This window comes from Myotis nattereri (genome assembly GCF_964212035.1).
Source record: "Myotis nattereri genome assembly, chromosome: 2".
NCBI lineage: Eukaryota > Metazoa > Chordata > Mammalia > Chiroptera > Vespertilionidae > Myotis > Myotis nattereri.
In genome coordinates, this window is record NC_138076.1 from 196,399,496 (window position 1) to 196,416,775 (window position 17,280).

At 41.9% G+C, this 17,280-nt stretch overlaps 2 protein-coding genes across 3 annotated transcripts in view; one reads left to right on the forward strand and one right to left on the reverse strand.

Annotated features, from left to right (window-relative positions):
* Positions 1-8,361, reverse strand: part of LOC308512517 (uncharacterized protein) — a gene marked incomplete at its 3' end in the record, with an annotated part of 45,471 nt that extends 37,110 nt beyond the window's left edge. Inside the window, exon 1 of the mRNA XM_081082226.1 lies at positions 7,762-8,361. The remainder of the gene's footprint in view (positions 1-7,761) is intronic.
* A 61-nt stretch (positions 8,362-8,422) lies between these two features.
* METAP2 (methionyl aminopeptidase 2) overlaps positions 8,423-17,280 on the forward strand; it is a 37,001-nt gene continuing 28,143 nt past the window's right edge. The window contains exons 1-2 of one of the 2 annotated variants that reach the window (XM_081082910.1): positions 8,423-8,652; positions 10,491-10,598. In XM_081082910.1, coding sequence (XP_080939036.1) covers positions 8,502-8,652; positions 10,491-10,598 — 259 coding nt within the window. In that variant the 5' untranslated portion in view covers positions 8,423-8,501. The remainder of the gene's footprint in view (positions 8,653-10,490; positions 10,599-17,280) is intronic. The other variant, XM_081082911.1, reaches the window with a different exon arrangement.

Below are 17,280 nucleotides of genomic sequence, written 5' to 3' on the forward strand. Positions count from 1 at the left end.
AGGAGCCCAGCGACAGTGGAGTTCAGCCCCCTCACTTCTCAGCTGAACATACAACCGCCTCACATTCCAAGTGGAGCTGTTTTCAAGTGGCTGAAGTGCTGGCAATTCATGCCTCCTGGCCTTTCCCCTCTGGGGTTTCCTCCTTGGGTCAGTGGACTGACTATTCTCGGGGGGGGGGGGGGGGGAATGCGGGAAGAGCCTGAACAAAAATTGTACACCTATGGATGAGGACAGTGTGAGGGGGGGAGGGTGGTCAGGGCAGAGGGTGGGGTGGGAACCGGGTGGAGGGAAGCTATGGGGAAAAAAAGAGGAACAACTGTAATAATCTGAACAATAAAGATTTAATTAAAAAAAAAAAGAAACAAATGAAAATTCTAGAACTGAAAAAAAAAGGATTTGAAATGAAAAATTAACTGGCTGGTTTAACAGGAATTAAACATCCTATCTAATAATAGACAAACATGGTAATTAACCGTAACTTCGTTACCCTTCCCATTGGCTAATCAGGGTGATACGCAAATTAACTGCCAACCAAGATGGTGGCCGGCAGCCAGGCAGCTGAAGCAAACAGGAGGCTTGCTTGCTCCAGTGATGGAGGAAGCCAACGTTCCCCGCCTGCCGCTGCCGGCCTCTCAGCTGCACTCTAAGAAACAATTTTACAATTATAGAAGCTAAACAAGCTCCAGATACCTGCTTTTGGCCAGTTTTGGCCTCAGAGCTTAGAGTGGCAGTGATGGCAACAATGTTTCAATTATTGAAGCTAAACAAACCCAGATACCTGCTTTCAGCCAGCCGCAGCCTCAGAGCTGGAGCCAGGCCTCAGAGCTGGAGCTGGCTCTCAGCTCCAGTGACAGCTATAGAAGGTAAATACATCCCAGAATAAAAAAAAAAAAGAAAGAAAGAAAAAAAGGAGAGGTTGCCAGCCTGAAAACAGCCCTCAGCCCCTCACCCAGACTGGCCAGGCACCCCAGTGGGGACCCCCACCCTGAAGGGGGTGTGACCAGCTGCAAACAGCCATCATCCCCTCATCCAGGCTGGCCAGGCACCCAAGCGGGACCCCCACCCTGATCCGGGACACCCTTCAGGGCAAACCAGCCAGCCCCCACCCTTGCACCAGGCCTCTATCCTATATAGTGAAAGGGTAATATGCAAACTGACCCTAACAGTAGAAGGACTGGGAATGACTGGTCACAATGACACACACTGACCACCAGGGGGCAGACGCTCAATGCAGGAGCTGCCCTCTGGTGGTCAGGGCGCTCTCACATGGGAGGAGCTCTGCTCAGCCACAAGCCAGGCTGATGGCTCCCAGTACAGCGGTGATGGTGGGAGCCTCTCCTGCCTCCTCAGCAGTGCTAAGGATGTCCGACTGCAGTTTAGGCCTGCTCCCCGCTGGCAAGTGGACATCCCCCGAGGTCTGCAGGGCTGCCAGAGGGATGTCTGATTGCCATCTTAGGCCCAATCCCCTGGGGAGCATGCCTAAGCCACCAGGTGGTCATCCCCTGAGGGGTCCCAGACTGCTAGAGGGCACAGGCCAGGCTGAGGGACCCCTCCTCCCGCACCGAGGGCACAAATTTTTGTGCACCAGGCCTCTAGTTACAAAATAAAATAAGTGAAGTTGAAGGCAAATCAATGGAACCCATTAAACTGAAGCCAAGGGAGAAAAAAACAAGCCTCAGTGACTGTGGGACATTATGAAGTTATCTGATTCAGTGTCTGGTGAAGTCCAGCTTCCTATTCATATACATCTGTCTTCTCACTGTTCTCACATGGTGCAAGGGACCAAGGAAGCCCTCTGGGGTTTCTTTTATAAGAGTACTAATCTCATTCATGAGACCTCTGCCCTCATTATGTAATCACTTACTAATGGCCCCCTCCCTCCATCTCATTGGGTATTAGGTTTCAACATATGAATTTTGGGGAAACATGAATATTCAGTCTATAGCACCATATAAACAAAAACATCTGTGGACTCCTCTATAATTTTCCAAGTGTAAAAGGGTCCTGAGACCAAAAGTTTGAGAACATCTCTTTAACCCTTTTCCATATACAACTTCACTCACAATATATTCCTAGTTCAACTCTGTCTTCAACACCAACATAACTCTCATTAATCACTAGTGGGGACCATTATCAGAAGAGATGGGAAGAGAGAGATTATGAATAGTACTGTCATTTGTCTTGTAGTATGTAGCTCATCTTTCTTTTGTGAACCCTTGATATTGATTTCTATGTAGCTCTGGCCAATAAACACTTGAAATCTCCATGTGGGTAATGATACTCCTGACAACTTGGCCACAGGCATATTACTTGGAACTATATATGTCTTTCTTAAAATCTAGCCTAAATACATGGATGCTACATAGAGATTATGGGGAAGAAAAAGAAGTTCTATTACTACCTAACTATTATCCAGTTACAGAAGAAAATAATAAAATATTGTAAGATGAAAGGTAACTTAGGATATCTTTGGACAGAACTAAAACAGGGAAAGAATCACAGGACAGCATCACATTTAATTTCAAGAAAGGTGCTCTCCAGAAGAACAAAAAGGGCGAGTCTTTCAAGAGTCACTGATGAAATGGGTTTGAGATAAAGGATCCTTTGATCCTCCAGCTGATATCCAGAATAGTGCAACCCAATTTCTTATGAGAATCTTTTTTTGGCGCTCTCTAACAAAACTGTTCTCCCTAAAGTCACCACAGGGATCCTAATGGTTAAAATCTAACTAATGGTTAAAGTCTAACTCATACAACTTAACAAAAGGAAGATAAACAATGGACCTATATAGATACTTTTCAGAAGATGACATAAGGAAGGCCAAGAGACATATGAAAACATGCTCAAAGTCACTAATCATCTGAGAGATGCAAATCAGAACAACAATGTGGTATCATCTCACACCTGTCAGAATGGCTATCATCAAAAAATCAACAAATGGCCGAACCGGTTTGGCTCAGTGGATAGAGCGTCGGCCTGCGGACTCAAGGGTCCAGGGTTCGATTCTGGTCAAGGGCATGTACCCTGGTTGCGGGCACATCCCCAGTGGGGGGCGTGCAGGAGGCAGCTGATCGATCTCTCTCATTGATGTTTCTAACTCTCTATCCCTCTCCCTTCTTCTCTGTAAAAAATCAATAAAATATATTTTTAAAAAAAATCAACAAATGACAAGAGCTGGAGAGGATGTGGAGAAAAAGGAACCGTCCTTCACTGCTGGTGGGAATGCAGACTGGTGCAGCCACTGTGGACAACAGTATGGAGTTTCCTCAAAAAACTAAAAATGGAACTCCCATTTGACCCTGTGTTCCCACTTCTAGGAATATATCCCAAGAAACTATAAACACCAATTGGAAAGGATATATGCACCCCTATGTTCATAGCAGCACAATTCACCATAGCTAAGATTTAGAAACAGCCTAAGTGCCCATCAGCAGATGAGTGGATTAGAAAACTGTGGTACATCTACACAATGGAATACTATGCTGCAGTAAAAAAGAAGGAATTCTTACCATTTGCAACAGCATGGATGGAACTGGAGAGAATTATGCTAAGCAAAACAAGCCAGTCAGAGAAAGATAAATATCACATGATCTCACTCATTTGTGGAATATAATGAACAACATAAACTGATGAACAAAATCAGATCCAGAGAAAGAGAAGCATCAATCAGACCGTCAAACCTCGGAGGGAAGGGGTAAGGGAGAGATCAACCAAAGGACTTGTATGCAGGAATACAAGCCTAACCAATGGACACAGACAACAGGGCGGTGAGGGTATGAGTGGGGTGGGGGTGGAGCAATGGGGGGATCAGGACACATATGTAATACCTTAATCCATAAAGAAAGAAGAAAAAATAAATAAAATCAATGGTCTAGTTTGAGACTTCATACTATTTGCTTTCTTCAACAGCTGATATAGCCGAACCAACTTTTGTTTTGTAAAACATTTTCTCTCACTTCCATGTGCTTATTCTCTAAAGCATTTTCTCCTTCTTGGTTTATCATTACTTTGTAATTGTCTTAACAGAATTTCCCACCCTTGCTTCTTATAGGAAAAAACCTCCACAATAAAACAAAACAAACAAACAAACATAAAACCACATAAAAAAATACCTAAAACATTAATGTCCTTCTGGATTGTGTTCTGTTTCTGGTCCTTTCTCTTCTCCCTGAGATACCTCATTCACAGCCTTCTACCACACCTAAGCAAGCCATAATAATTCACAATCTCCAGATCCATGTTTCTGACTACTGGATATCTTTGCCTGGATGCTCTGCAGGCATCTCAAAGTTAAAATGCCCAAAGCTTATCTCTCCCTCCACCTCCTCCAAAACCTACTCCTCCTTTTCTATTCCCTATCTCACAAAGTGGTACCACTATCCACCCAGGAACCCAGGCCAGAAACCTGGGTGTCATTGTGAACTCCTCCCTCTCCACACTAAATGGCCCAGTAAGTATTCTTAATTCTATATTTCTGCAACCCAATCTCTCCTCTCTAGCACCCTAAGAGACTTCGCCTAAATTCTTATCAATATTTTTCAACAATAACATCTTAGCGAGTCTGCCCTACTACCAGGCTCTGCCATTTCTAATTCTTTCTTTAGAATAAATGACATCAGACTTGGGATTTCACTATTGAGGAAAGTTTTCAAAAAGGTTTTGAGAAATGACATACGAGGCCTTTAATTTTTTTTGGGGGGGGCGGGTGTGGTCAGGGCACAAAAGACCCATCATCTACTCTCACTGTCATTTCATCATAATAATTTTAAAGTACTGCTCAACTTCAAAAAACAGAAAGTACCAAATTCTCAAAGCAGAAAAAAGTTCTTTAAATATACTTGGCTTTATAAATGAAACAATTTTCTGGAGGGGAACCACTGTTCTAGAATCTAGGCTGCCATTAGAGTCATCTTTCACAAAGCAAAAATGACTAATTTTCCCTAGCTTGAAAACCTGTTTGTATTATGTAAACATTTAAATTTATCCACATAATCTACATGCATATCATTTTACTATCTTTTAATGGATACACAGTATGCATGGTATTGACCTGCTATTGATATATCTGTTGTCTTCTATTTTAGGCATTTTCTTAAATACTAAAATTTAAATATCCTTTGTCACATATCACCTCAAAGCCTTACAATAAAAGCCATACTCTTTACAGTAACATAGAAGGCCACTTATAATTTGGTCATAATTTACTTTTTCCTCAGCAAGAACTTCTCCTAAGCATAACACATTTTTTTCATGCCTCAACCAGCAGCAGTTCCCTGCCCCTTTCTCCAAGAGGATATTTGGCAATGTCTGTTATAGTCTGAATTGTGTCCCCTCCCAAATTCATGTGTTGAAGCCTTAAGCCCCCAATATGACTGTATTTAGGTTATATATATATATATATCTACACACACACACATATATATATACATACACACACACACACACAGGAGTTGGCAAAAGTAGGTTTTTAGCTGTGAGTACGTGAGAGTTAATAAAGCTATTGAAATAATCATAACCTGCTCACTCCTGTATATCATACAATTTATACATTTTAAAAGTTACATGTATAGAATTTTTAAACCATAAAGATATGAAAAAAATCCTTAGTATTTCCCTTAATGTCAAGCAATCACGCTTTCCCAATTTTTAAAACCATATTTCTTGTTAACCCATTGCCAAATGTCACATAATATATGTGTGCCTTAAATTATTTAGACCATCATATAATCTACACAAATGGAAAATTTTTAAGAATATGACTTACTAACAATAATATTAGCTAACACATCACTATTGTGTCAGACATTGTACTATCTTAAGTGCTTTTTCTCCATTTTGAAATTTAATTTCCATATCCTATGATGTGGTACTATCATTATTCTCATTTTACAAATGAGTAAACTAAAATTTGGAGAGATTGACTTGTCCAAAGCCATACCAATAGCAAAGATTTCAAAGAAAATAAGGCTAGGGGTAATTATGTTGTCCATTTTGGAATCAAAATTTTCTCAGCAAAAATACATTTTTGGACAAAATAATAAATGTGTTTTATAATAATACATTAATTTTATAATAGGACAAGTATCTAAGAGGGGAAAAAACTTGTTTTTTTCAGATTATCTAGGTAGCCACCTGAGACAAAATGACTTCATGTAATTAGCTAGCAGCTACTGGTATTGAGATAGGTGCATTTATTACAGGTTTTCTTAGATTCTTACTTAGGTTTTCAACATTTCTTACTCTTCTACCTCATTCAATTTTCTCTTGCAGAGAAAACCAAATGATGAAAATAGGAATGTCATGTACTACTATTTTAAGTACAGTTAACCTCAAACTCTTCAGTGTCCTGGAAAACAATCTTCCAGCAAATATCCATTATCAAGCTTTTAAGATATGTGTTGTTTTTTACTACTACCTTAAAGTTTTGTTTCCTTGCCTCTTTTCAGGAAAGGGACAGAAGTATAGTACAATCCCTTTGCAGCAAAGAAACAATATTTTTATTACGGCAGGTTTGCATCTTAATTTTTGTCACTGAACAAACTTTACTTTGACATTGATAATTCTGTAGATCAACTTATACCTTAAGCACGCCTGTGTCAAAATTCATCTATCAAATTTACTGGTTTTGTCCTCTGGGATCCTGTGTTTCCCGGGAAAACACAGGTAGTAACCATGACCCAAGGGTTCCCATAACTTAGCGAGGACCTGAGAAGATTCACAACAAAGCTTGTAGGCGTTTACAACAAAGCTTGTGGGCTTTTTTTTTTTAATGTAGCAGATTTTACTAACAAGGATGTTAAGAGCTTCTGGGAGTAGCTTTGCACTTCAACAAAGGTGAGCTTTGACTCCTCCTGAGGTTGACCAGCTACATCTTGCCCTCAATTTGAAGATCTTTTAGACCCTTTAAAAATTCATCAGCTTTGTGATAGACGAACTTAAAATAGAAAATAATAAATAAGGATAGTATTAGCATCTTATTATTTCTTTTAAAATACGTATTTTTTTATTGATTTCAGAGAGGAAGGGAGAGGGAGAATATGATAGGAACATCCCGGGCATATACCCTGACTGGGAATTGAACCCTGACCTCCTGGTTCATAGGTCGATGCTCAACCACACACCAGCTGGGCTATTTTACTATTTCTTTACGTATTTGTTTCATTGGATGCTAAACTTTCTTCAGGGTACTGATTTCTATCTTATTCATTCTTGCATCTTTCACCAACAAAAAATTACTTCTGGTCTACTATCAATAAATATTGACGGAACAGATTTGAAATTTCAATTGGGAAGGCAGCATACAGAATTCTTAAACTTTTGGTGCCTGATGACCTGGGTTTGGATTCTAATTGTATTAACTTGCTGTATGACCTGGTACAAATGACCAAAACTCTCTAATTTCCTCAACTCAGACGTGGATTAAATGAGATAATGAAGGCAGAGTACTTGGCACTTCCCAAGTACCCATTTATACAATGGGTAACGACTCAGCTCCTACGACCCTCTAATTTAGAGGCAGGTATTGGCGGTGAGGATAAAACACGCAGGATTCCTGTCTTCGTGGAGCTGGGGAGACAGACATAAAACAATCACACAAATGAACTAATCACACGTTGCCACGGGGAAAAGGGTTGGGAACTCGGTGAGAGGCTCCGGGGGCAGGGCCTGAATTAGGTCGCTGAGGAAGGGCTCCCCGAGGGAGTGGCGTTTAAGCTGAAACTCGAAGGACCAGGAAGTTCTCTATTTCCCCATGTGCCTCACCTCTCTTTAGCCTGGCTTCCATCTGTCCGCCTAAACAGCTCTTGCTAAGGCCCCCAACGGCTTCCCTCTGACATTTTTCTGTCCTTTTACTTGACCTTTGCGTAGCACTCAACGCAGTTGACCACTCCCTTCTAGAGACGCGGTCCGCCCCTGGCTTCTCTAGAGTAAGCGCCTCCTCATCTCTTTCTCCCTTTGCCGGTTCGTCTCCTTAGTGCCTGGACGGCCTCGCCGCGAGCCGTAATTGTGAATAACAGCGCAGTCCTTTTGAGTCATAAGGAGTGTGCACAAGTGAGCACATCTCCTAGCCCCTCTTCTCGCTTTCAGGGCGCTTTATAAAACCGCGAATATCAAACTTTTCGGCTCCAATAAAGACTCGCTTTTCTCTGGCGGACGGCACCTGCCCACCGGCACAAGCATCCATCAGGACCCCAGGACGGCAGATATGCCCCGGGAATGAATGCCTGAGGCGCGGGAGGAGGCGGGTGTCGGGCCCCGCACCAGCCAACCGCAGCCAGGCCCGCCTCCGCCACGTTCCAGACACCGCCGCCGCCGCGCCGCGCCCCGCCGGAGGTGAGCCCGCCCCGCTTCCGCGGGCGCCCCAGGCCTTCCAGTCCTCCACCGTCCCAGCATTCCCTGCGCCCCACCGTACAGAGCGGCTTCCGGCGTCGGTGGTGGAGGTGGGTGAAGAAGGAGCGGGCTCTCGCCGCTCGCTCTCACTCCCTCGCGCTCTCTCGGGCAACATGGCGGCCGTGGAGGAGGCAGCGGCCTCCGGGAGCCTCCTGAATGGCGACCTGGATCCAGACGACAGGGAAGAGGGAGCTGCCTCTACGGCGGAGGAGGCAGCCAAGAAAAAAAGACGAAAGAAGAAAAAGAGTAAAGGGGCTGCTACAGGTAAAGCGAGTTTTATGTTTTTCCCAGGGATGGCCGAACGCCTCGGCTCAGGCCCGGCGTGGGTGTCAGGGACCGGGGACTCGGAACCCTGGAGTGGACTGATTCCCGGGACTGAGCGCGTGGCGAGGCCGGGCTACAGAGTCGCAGCCCCGCGGGGAGGCGGCTTCTCCTCCCGTGGGACTGGAGAGCTGGTGGAAGCGTGGGGAGGGAGAGCGGGATCGGGTCGCTCAGCTTCCCTCGCGGAGCTCGCTCTGGGGTCGGTAGGCCGGGAGCCCCTGAGTTGCCAGAACTCGACTGCCACGCAGGCTGTGCAGCGGCCGTGAAGCCGTGCACCGCGCCCAGCCCTCCCTACCACCTTCCTCGCGGTTTGGCTTCCTGAAAAACCTGCTTCTGACCCGCGCTGCCCGCCGCCGCTTTGCTGGAGCATCCTGGTACTCACGTTCGCAGACGGTGCGGGTGAAGTGGACAAGTCCGAGCGCCTGCACCGCGCCTCCCCCCGCCATCCCAGTTTACAGAGGGGTTTTTGGTGCGGGCTTCACTTTTGGGGGTGTGTGTATGCCCACGCGCTCATGTCACTGAGTTGTAATTGCGGAATGTGGGGCGGGAGGGCGGGTGTGTGTGCGCGCGCGCGCGCGAATTTTCACTCGTCTAATCCCACGGCATCATCGAGCGTTAGGGTTTTTAGGCCTGAATTATAATGGCGTTGCAGGCGGTCTAGATAGAGGATGCATTCTGTGGCTCAGAGCCGAACTTGTCCAAATCCACTGGTAAGGCAGGAAAACAGCTAAAAACTTGAACGCTTGGGTTATATTAAGAGTTATTTTATTTTGAGAAGTCAGTGTGTTTTTGTTGCACCAGGTCTTTCATTTTAGGAACAATTATTTGCACCTGTTTCGTTTTTAGGAAAAAAAATATCTCTACCTGTGAAAGCCATAGAAAGAATGAAAGAAAAATGGAGAGGCCAGAAGTGATGAGCGTGGAGTTGAGAGAGGTTGGAGAGGGTTAGTCTGTCCGAAATGTTGATTAGATGGGAGTTGAAGAGGGAGAGTTGCAGGTGCTGAGACACTCCCAGGACACAAGTTAATCCCAGGACACAGGCTGGTTAGTGGCTCTTCCTGGCTTTCAGATGAAGTCCAAGCTCTTCAGTTTGGTCTTTAAGGTGTGTTCAGCAGACTGACCCTAAAACATGTTTAGCAGGACATTCTCAATATGAATGTTCTACAAAGGCCAAAATGTCACTTTATTATGTGCTACCTCATATTACTGTCTTTCTGCACACGCATATTCCTCCTCTAGCTAGATTATAATCACTGCCAGAGCAGGGGCCTGGTCTTATGCTTAGCTGTTCAAGAATTTTTTCTTTTAGTAATGGAATGTCTTTTTCTATTTATTTTGATTTTACCTAGCCCAGCTTGACAACTTTTTTTCTTCATGAACCCCTGAAGGCCCCCCGTGTCCCACAGAAATCCTCTTCTTCACTAAGGTCTTCAGCATTTATTGCCTATCTTAAGTACCTGTTTGGTTAGTAAAGTATTTGTTGTAGTTTAATTGTTAAATACTTAGAAAGTTAAAACTACTTAAATATAGGGACCACCTCACACTTTTGCATAACCTTTAGCTGCTGTCACAGAGAATGTATTTTGTTGAATGGACAATCCTACTTAGATTTGGGAGACTTTTCTTTGTCATTAAATAAATTCTGTTAATGTTCACAATAATGTTTTTGTTTCCTAAACACCTATCAGGAAAGGACTTGTGTGTTCTTCACTATCTGTAGAACATATTCTAGTGTTAAAGTATCTTTATTAGATTTGATTTATGCTATTATATTTGATTAGCAGGGCAACAGGAACCTGATAAAGAATCAGGAGCCTCAGTGGATGAGGTAGCAAGACAATTGGAAAGACAAGCATTGGAAGAGAAAGAAAGAGATGATGATGATGAAGGTAAATGATTAATTTGGTGTTTGTGGTTATAAAAGCAAGAAAATACGACGTTCTTTAATCATTTTTTTAATCCTCACCCAAGGACAGGGGTCCTCAAACTACGGCCTGCGGGCCACATGCAAATACAAATATTGTATTTGTTCCCATTTTGTTTTTTTACCTCAAAATAAGATATGTGCAGTGTGCATAGGAATTTGCTCATAGTTTTTTTTAAGCCATAGTCCGGCCCTCCAACGGTCTGAGGGACAGTGAACTGGCCCCCTGTTTGAAAAGTTTGAGGACCCCTGCCCAAGGACATGCTTTTATTAATTTGAGAGACAGACAGAGAAAAACATTAATGTGATGTAAAAGTGAAACATTGATTGGTTGCCTCCCACGTGTCTTCAATCAGGGCTCAAACTCCCAACCTGTGCCCTGACTGGAAATGGAATCTGCTACCTTTCGGTATATGAGACTATGCTCTAACCCAGTGGTCGGCAAACCCCGGCTCTGAGCCACAGGCGGCTCTTTGGCCCTTTGAGTGTGGCTCTTCCGTAAAATACCACGTGCGGGCGCGCACGTACAGTGCGTTTGAAAATTTGTGGCCCATGTGCAGAAGCAAGTATACAAGACGAGTGTGGGTGGGAGAGTTGGAAGGGGTCGACCTCAGCGAACGTACCTCAATCAGATTGAGGACATTTTTAGCAAAGGCCAGCTTAAGAGTACCCTAATTAAACAGGCCCAAAGACTGAGAAACAGCGATCAGGCTGTCAATCCCCAGAAGGAAAGTAGGGGGGGGGGGGTAAGGGGAAGAGATCAACCGAAGGACTTGTATGCATGTATATAAGCCAAACCAATGGACATGGACAACGGGGGGATGGGAGCATGAGTGTGTGTGTGTGGGGGGGGGAGGTTGGGGGTTAATGGGAGGAATGTGGACACATTTGTAATACCTTAACTAATAAAAAAAAAAAAGTACCCTAATTAAGTTAATAACAATGTACCTACCTATATAGTTTAAGTTTAAAAAATTTGGCTCTCAAAAGAAATTTCAGTCGTTGTCCTGTTGATATTTGGCTCTGTTGACTAATGAGTTTGCCGACCACTGCTGTAACCAATTGAGCCACACTGGCTAGGGCAGGGGTGGGCAAACTTTTTGACTCGAGGGCCACAATGGGTTCTTAAACTGGACCGGAGGCCGGAACAAAAGCATGGATGGAGTGTTTGTGAACTAATATAAATTCAAAGTAAACATCATTACATAAAAGGGTATGGTCTTTTTTTTTTTTTAAGTTTTATTCATTTCAAACGGGCCGGATCCGGCCCGCGGGCCGTAGTTTGCCCACGGCTGGGCTAGTAGTGCATGACGTTCTTTAAACAAAATCTACTTATTTGTCCATATAGTCTATTATTTTCGGACTTCTTAATTGACAATAAAATAAAACCTCAGTGTCACAGATACAAAGGGAAAGAAATTTATTAGCAACTCTTTAAAAAGTTGGATATATTGAATGATTGCTCAAACAATACAGTTCTCAACTTTTTTTTTTTTTTAAATATATTTTATTGATTTTTTACAGAGAGGAAGGGAGAGAGATAGAGAGTTAGAAACATCGATGAGAGAGAAACATCAATCAGCTGCCTCCTGCACATTTACTGGGGATGTGCCCGCAACCCAGGTACATGCCCTTGACCGGAATCGAACCTGGGACCTTTCAGTCCGCAGGCCGACGCTCTATCCACTGAGCTAAACCGGTTTCGGCCACTTCTCAACTTTTAAAAATATACTTGGGCCCTAGCTGATTTGGTTCAGTGGCTAGAGCAGCTGTCGGCCGGATCGCCCCATTTGAAATGAATAAAACTAAAAAAACAAAAAAACAAAACACCGTGCCCTTTTATGTAATGATGTTTACTTTGAATTTATATTAGTTCACACAAACACTCCATCCATGCTTTTGTTCCGGCCCTCCGGTCCAGTCTAAGAACCCATTGTGGCCCTCGAGTCAAAAAGTTTGCCCACCCCTGGGATAGAGCCTCAGCCTGTGGACTAAAGGGTCCCGGGTTCAGTTTCAGCCAAGGGCACATGCCCGGGTTGTGGGCTGGATCCCTAGTAGGGGGCATGCAGGAGGCAGCCAATTGATTTTTTTATTTTATATGTATATATATGTATATATATATATATATATATATATATATATATATATATATATTTTAATGTATTTGGTAAAAGGCCAAGTGGTGGGTATTAATAGGATAAAATTGAAGGGTTGTTTATTTAACTTTTATTTAACTAACATTTATTGAACAACTAATATCTACTATCCTAGGATACTTTCACATGCATTCGTATTTTACCCGTGCAAATAAAGTAGTTGCTCTTCTCAGGAAATTATATGATTTTCCCAATGTGATATACAGCTAGTATGTGTAGAATAGAACCAGAATTTCAAACCTAGCACTTGACTCCAAGTCTATTCCTTTCACTCTCTGTACCAAAGCTACTTTTTTTTTAATTCTCAAAGGAGCATATTGGAGTGCTTCTGAACTCTATTATAAATTCCCTGATCCTAGTTCCTTGTGGTATTTTGGTGCTGTTAGATTTGTGTAAACATGGCAAGTCTTAGAATTATAGGAATTGATGCTATCGGTAAGACAGTGGAGGGAGTCATTAATTAAAAGAACTGTTCTATAGCATCTTTTGGCAGAGGGGGAGAGAGGGCTTTCCCATTCTCAATTATTTACTGTTTTGACCTATTGCTATACCTCAAGCACTGCCAGCTTGAGTTTTTGCCTTTCAATCCTTAAAACAAATACCTGCTATATTTTAATTATTGTGTTAGGGTAATGCAGAGCAGTTGTTTTTTTCCTCTAGATAGGTATGTTCTGCCTTCAAAAAGCTTACAGTCAAAATTTGGTTTAAAAAGTGCCAAGATTACAGGGAATAGTTGGCTTTTTGACTTCTTTGAGCAAACCTCTTGTTCATTCTACCTTTCCTTATGCTTCAGATTAAGAACATATTTTGAGCTCTTAAGAAAGGGTTTTTTGTTTTGTTTTGTTTTTTAATATATTTTTATTGATTTCACAGGGAAAGGGAGAGGGAGAGAGAGATAGAAGCATCAGTGATGAGAGAGAATCATTGATTGGCTGCTTCCTATACGCCCCCCGGATCAAGCCCACAGCCTGGACATGTGCCCTTGACTGGAATCAAATCTGGGACCCCTCAGTCCGCAGGCTGACGCTCCAGCCACTGAGCCAAACCAGCTAGGACAAGAAAGGGTTTTATAAATTCAAAGTAATATAATAAGTTGCTGTAGACCTTTTTTTTTTTTTTTAATATTTTATTGATTTTTTACAGAGAGGAAGGGAGAGGGATAGAGAGTTAGAAACATCAACGAGAGAGAAACATCGATCAGCTGCCTCCTGCACACTCCCCACTGGGTATATGCCCACAACTAAGGTACATGCCCTTGACCGGAATCGAACCTGGGACCTTTCAGTCCACAGGCTGACGCTCTATCCACTGAGCCAAGCCGGCCAGGGCGCTGTAGACCTTTTATATGTAGAATATCACAGTACTGATCTTGAGTGTGCCTAGTTCCATTGCACCTCTACAAAGTTGTGTGACTCTTGGCATTGAAGGGGAAACTTTCGCTTGTCAGATTGGAAATCTTCAATGTATTAAAGAAGATTTTAGTTTTCTCCAATTTTATCTAATTGTTTTTCCAATTCATTTCAGTAATCAGTTTCAACCAGTAGTACTAATCTGGTGTGAGAAGTCTTTGAGTGGATGGAAAGCTATTATTTCAGAATCGTTGTTTTAAGGAAAGCTGGTGGTGGAGAGACAAAACCTAGAGGTGAAAAGATAAGCTACAGTTAAGTTTATTGGTATTTGGAGATGGAATTAGCTGAATGCTGAAGAAGTCTCATTAATTAAGAGAACTACTCTACAGCATCTTTTGGCAGAGGGGGAGATAGGGCTTTCCCATTCTCAATTATGGGACTTGAATAAAACCAAACAGAAGGAACCATTGGGGGGGGGGGGGGCGGGTGGAACAATATTGTGAAAGTCTTCAGAGTCTAATGAACAATGCATACTGGTCATATAAGATCCATTGAGGGAGGCTTTGAGCACTTTTATAAGAAGAATGTTATGAAAAAAAATTTCATAGATAATCTTCATATATATTCACAATTGTTAAAAAAGAGGATATATATAGGAAAGATAGGAAGATCATTTTGGAGATCACAACAATAGTTTATGCCTGTGGTATTAAGTTGGTGGTTATAAATGAGAATGAGAGTGAAATATTGACGATCAACTGCCTCCTGCAAACCCCCCACCAGGGATCAAGCCTGAAACCAGGCATGTGCCCTGACTGGAAATCGAACTGGCAACCTTTTGGTGCACAGGACAATGCCCAGCCAACTGAGCCACATTGGCCAGGGCTCAGGGTAATACTTGTGAGAGTCATCAGTTGTATATATATCAGTAGTTCACTACTTTTTTTTTGCTGAGTAGTATTTTAAATTTGTTTATCCATTTACTGGTTGATGGATATTTCTAGTTTTTGTCTATTTCAAATAAAGTTACTGTGAACATTTGCATACAAGTCTTTGTGTAGACATGTTTGCATTGCTCCTGGGTAAATAAATACCTAGGAGTAGGGTTGTGGGTCATATGTTAAGTGTATGTTTAATCTCATAAGAAACTCTTCCCAAATGTCTACCATTTTTTATTCCTGTCAGCAGTGGTGGAGAGTGCCAGGTTCTTTGTATTCTCATAAGCACTTGGTATTGTTAGTTTAAAAGTTTTAGCTTTTGTAATAGGTGTGTGGTGGTATGTCATTGTGGTTTTAATTTGCATTTCCATAACTGATGATGGTGAACATCTTTTCATATTTTTATTTGCCTTTCGTGTATCTTTAGTGAAATGTTTTCCTCTTTTGTCCATTTTTCAATTAGATTATGGCAGCGGTTCTCAACCTGTGGGTCGCGAACAATGAAAATACATCCTGCATATCAAATATTTACATTATGATTCATAACAGTAGCAAAATTACAGTTATGAAGTAGCAACGAAAATAGTTTTATGGTTGGGGGTCACCACAACATGAGGAACTGTATTAAAGGGTTGTGGCTTTAGGAAGGTTGAGAACCACTGGATTATTGTCTTAGTGAATTATAATAGTTTTTTATATACTCTTGATGTAAGTTCTTTATCAGATACATATGTTTTACAGATATTTTCTCCCATACTGGTATTGTTTGCAACAGAAAAGGTTTCAGTTTTGATGAGGTCCAAGTTATCTATTTCTTTTCCTTTATTAGTCATGTGTGTTTTTTTTTCTTTCTATCCAAAAAGCTAAATAATTACTATTATGAAGATTTTTCTCTTACGTTCTCTTAAGTTTTATACACTCTTCACTGTTATATTTAGGTCTATAAGTCTATTTAAAATTAATTTTTGTAGGTAGTGCAAGGTAGAGATTAAGGTACCTTTTTTGCATATGGATGTCCAACTGTCATTCAACAAATATTAATTGATTTGGACACAAATAAATATGAACAGTTACTGCCTGTTAAGAATATCCTGGGATGCTGTAAAAGAAAAACATCTAGAAACCAAATTGCAGCATGGTATGTTGGGTGGAATTTTAGTTTAATATTCAGATCTTGGCTCTACCACCATCTTGGCACCAGGGTTCAATAAATGGTGGTTTGTATACTTCTTGAAGCATTTTAGGTTGAGTCTAGTGCAGCCGTGGGCAAACTGCGGCCCGTTTGAAATGAATAAAACTAAAAAAAAAAGACCGTACCCTTTTATGTAATGATGTGTACTTTGAATTTATATTAGTTCACACAAATACTCCATCCATGCTTTTGTTCCGGCCCTCCGGTCCAGTTTAAGAACCCATTGTGGCCCTCCAGTCAAAAAGTTTGCCCACCCCTGATCTAGTGTATGTAGCAGTATGCTAGACATTAAATGTTGTTCCAGAGCAAAGGCTATCTTGTTTAATATTCTGTCCCTTTTGCCTCTCACTTAAGAACCCAGATACATTTGTTGGATGAAAGGTTACAGTTAAAATTGTAGTGCAGAATTATATGAATTGATTGTCTGACACATGAGGAAAACGAAAATTGTGTTTCCAAAAGATTCCCATGTTATTTTTGTTAGGCTTTTGCATCTTCAAACCAGTAATGAGTAAGTCAAGCAAAATTTGTGTTTCCACTGTGTGCTTGTTATTTTAGAGCAGTGGTTCTCAACCTTCCTAATGCTGCGACCCTTTAATACAGTTCCTCATGTTGTGGTGACCCCCAACCATAAAACTATTTTCGTTGCTACTTCATAACTGTAATTTTGCTATTGTTATGAATTGTAACGTAAATATCTGATATGCAGGATGTATTTAGGCGACCCCTGTGAAAGGGTCGTTCGACCTCCAAAGGGGTCGTGACCCACAGGTTGAGAACCGCTGTTTTAGAAGCTCAAACAAAAGGAATTGAAATTTTGTAAGTCAAATATTGGCAATTTCCTAACACTCAATCCAGCGGTCACCACCATTGGTGGTCTGAGAGGTCCAAAAGGTTGGGATCCGCTGACTCAATCCACTTAAAACATTATATCATTCTTCCTCCTCCCTCTTTGCTAAACTGCTGTTTCCTGTTTCTCCATTGGGCAAAAATAAAAATAAGATAAAATAGA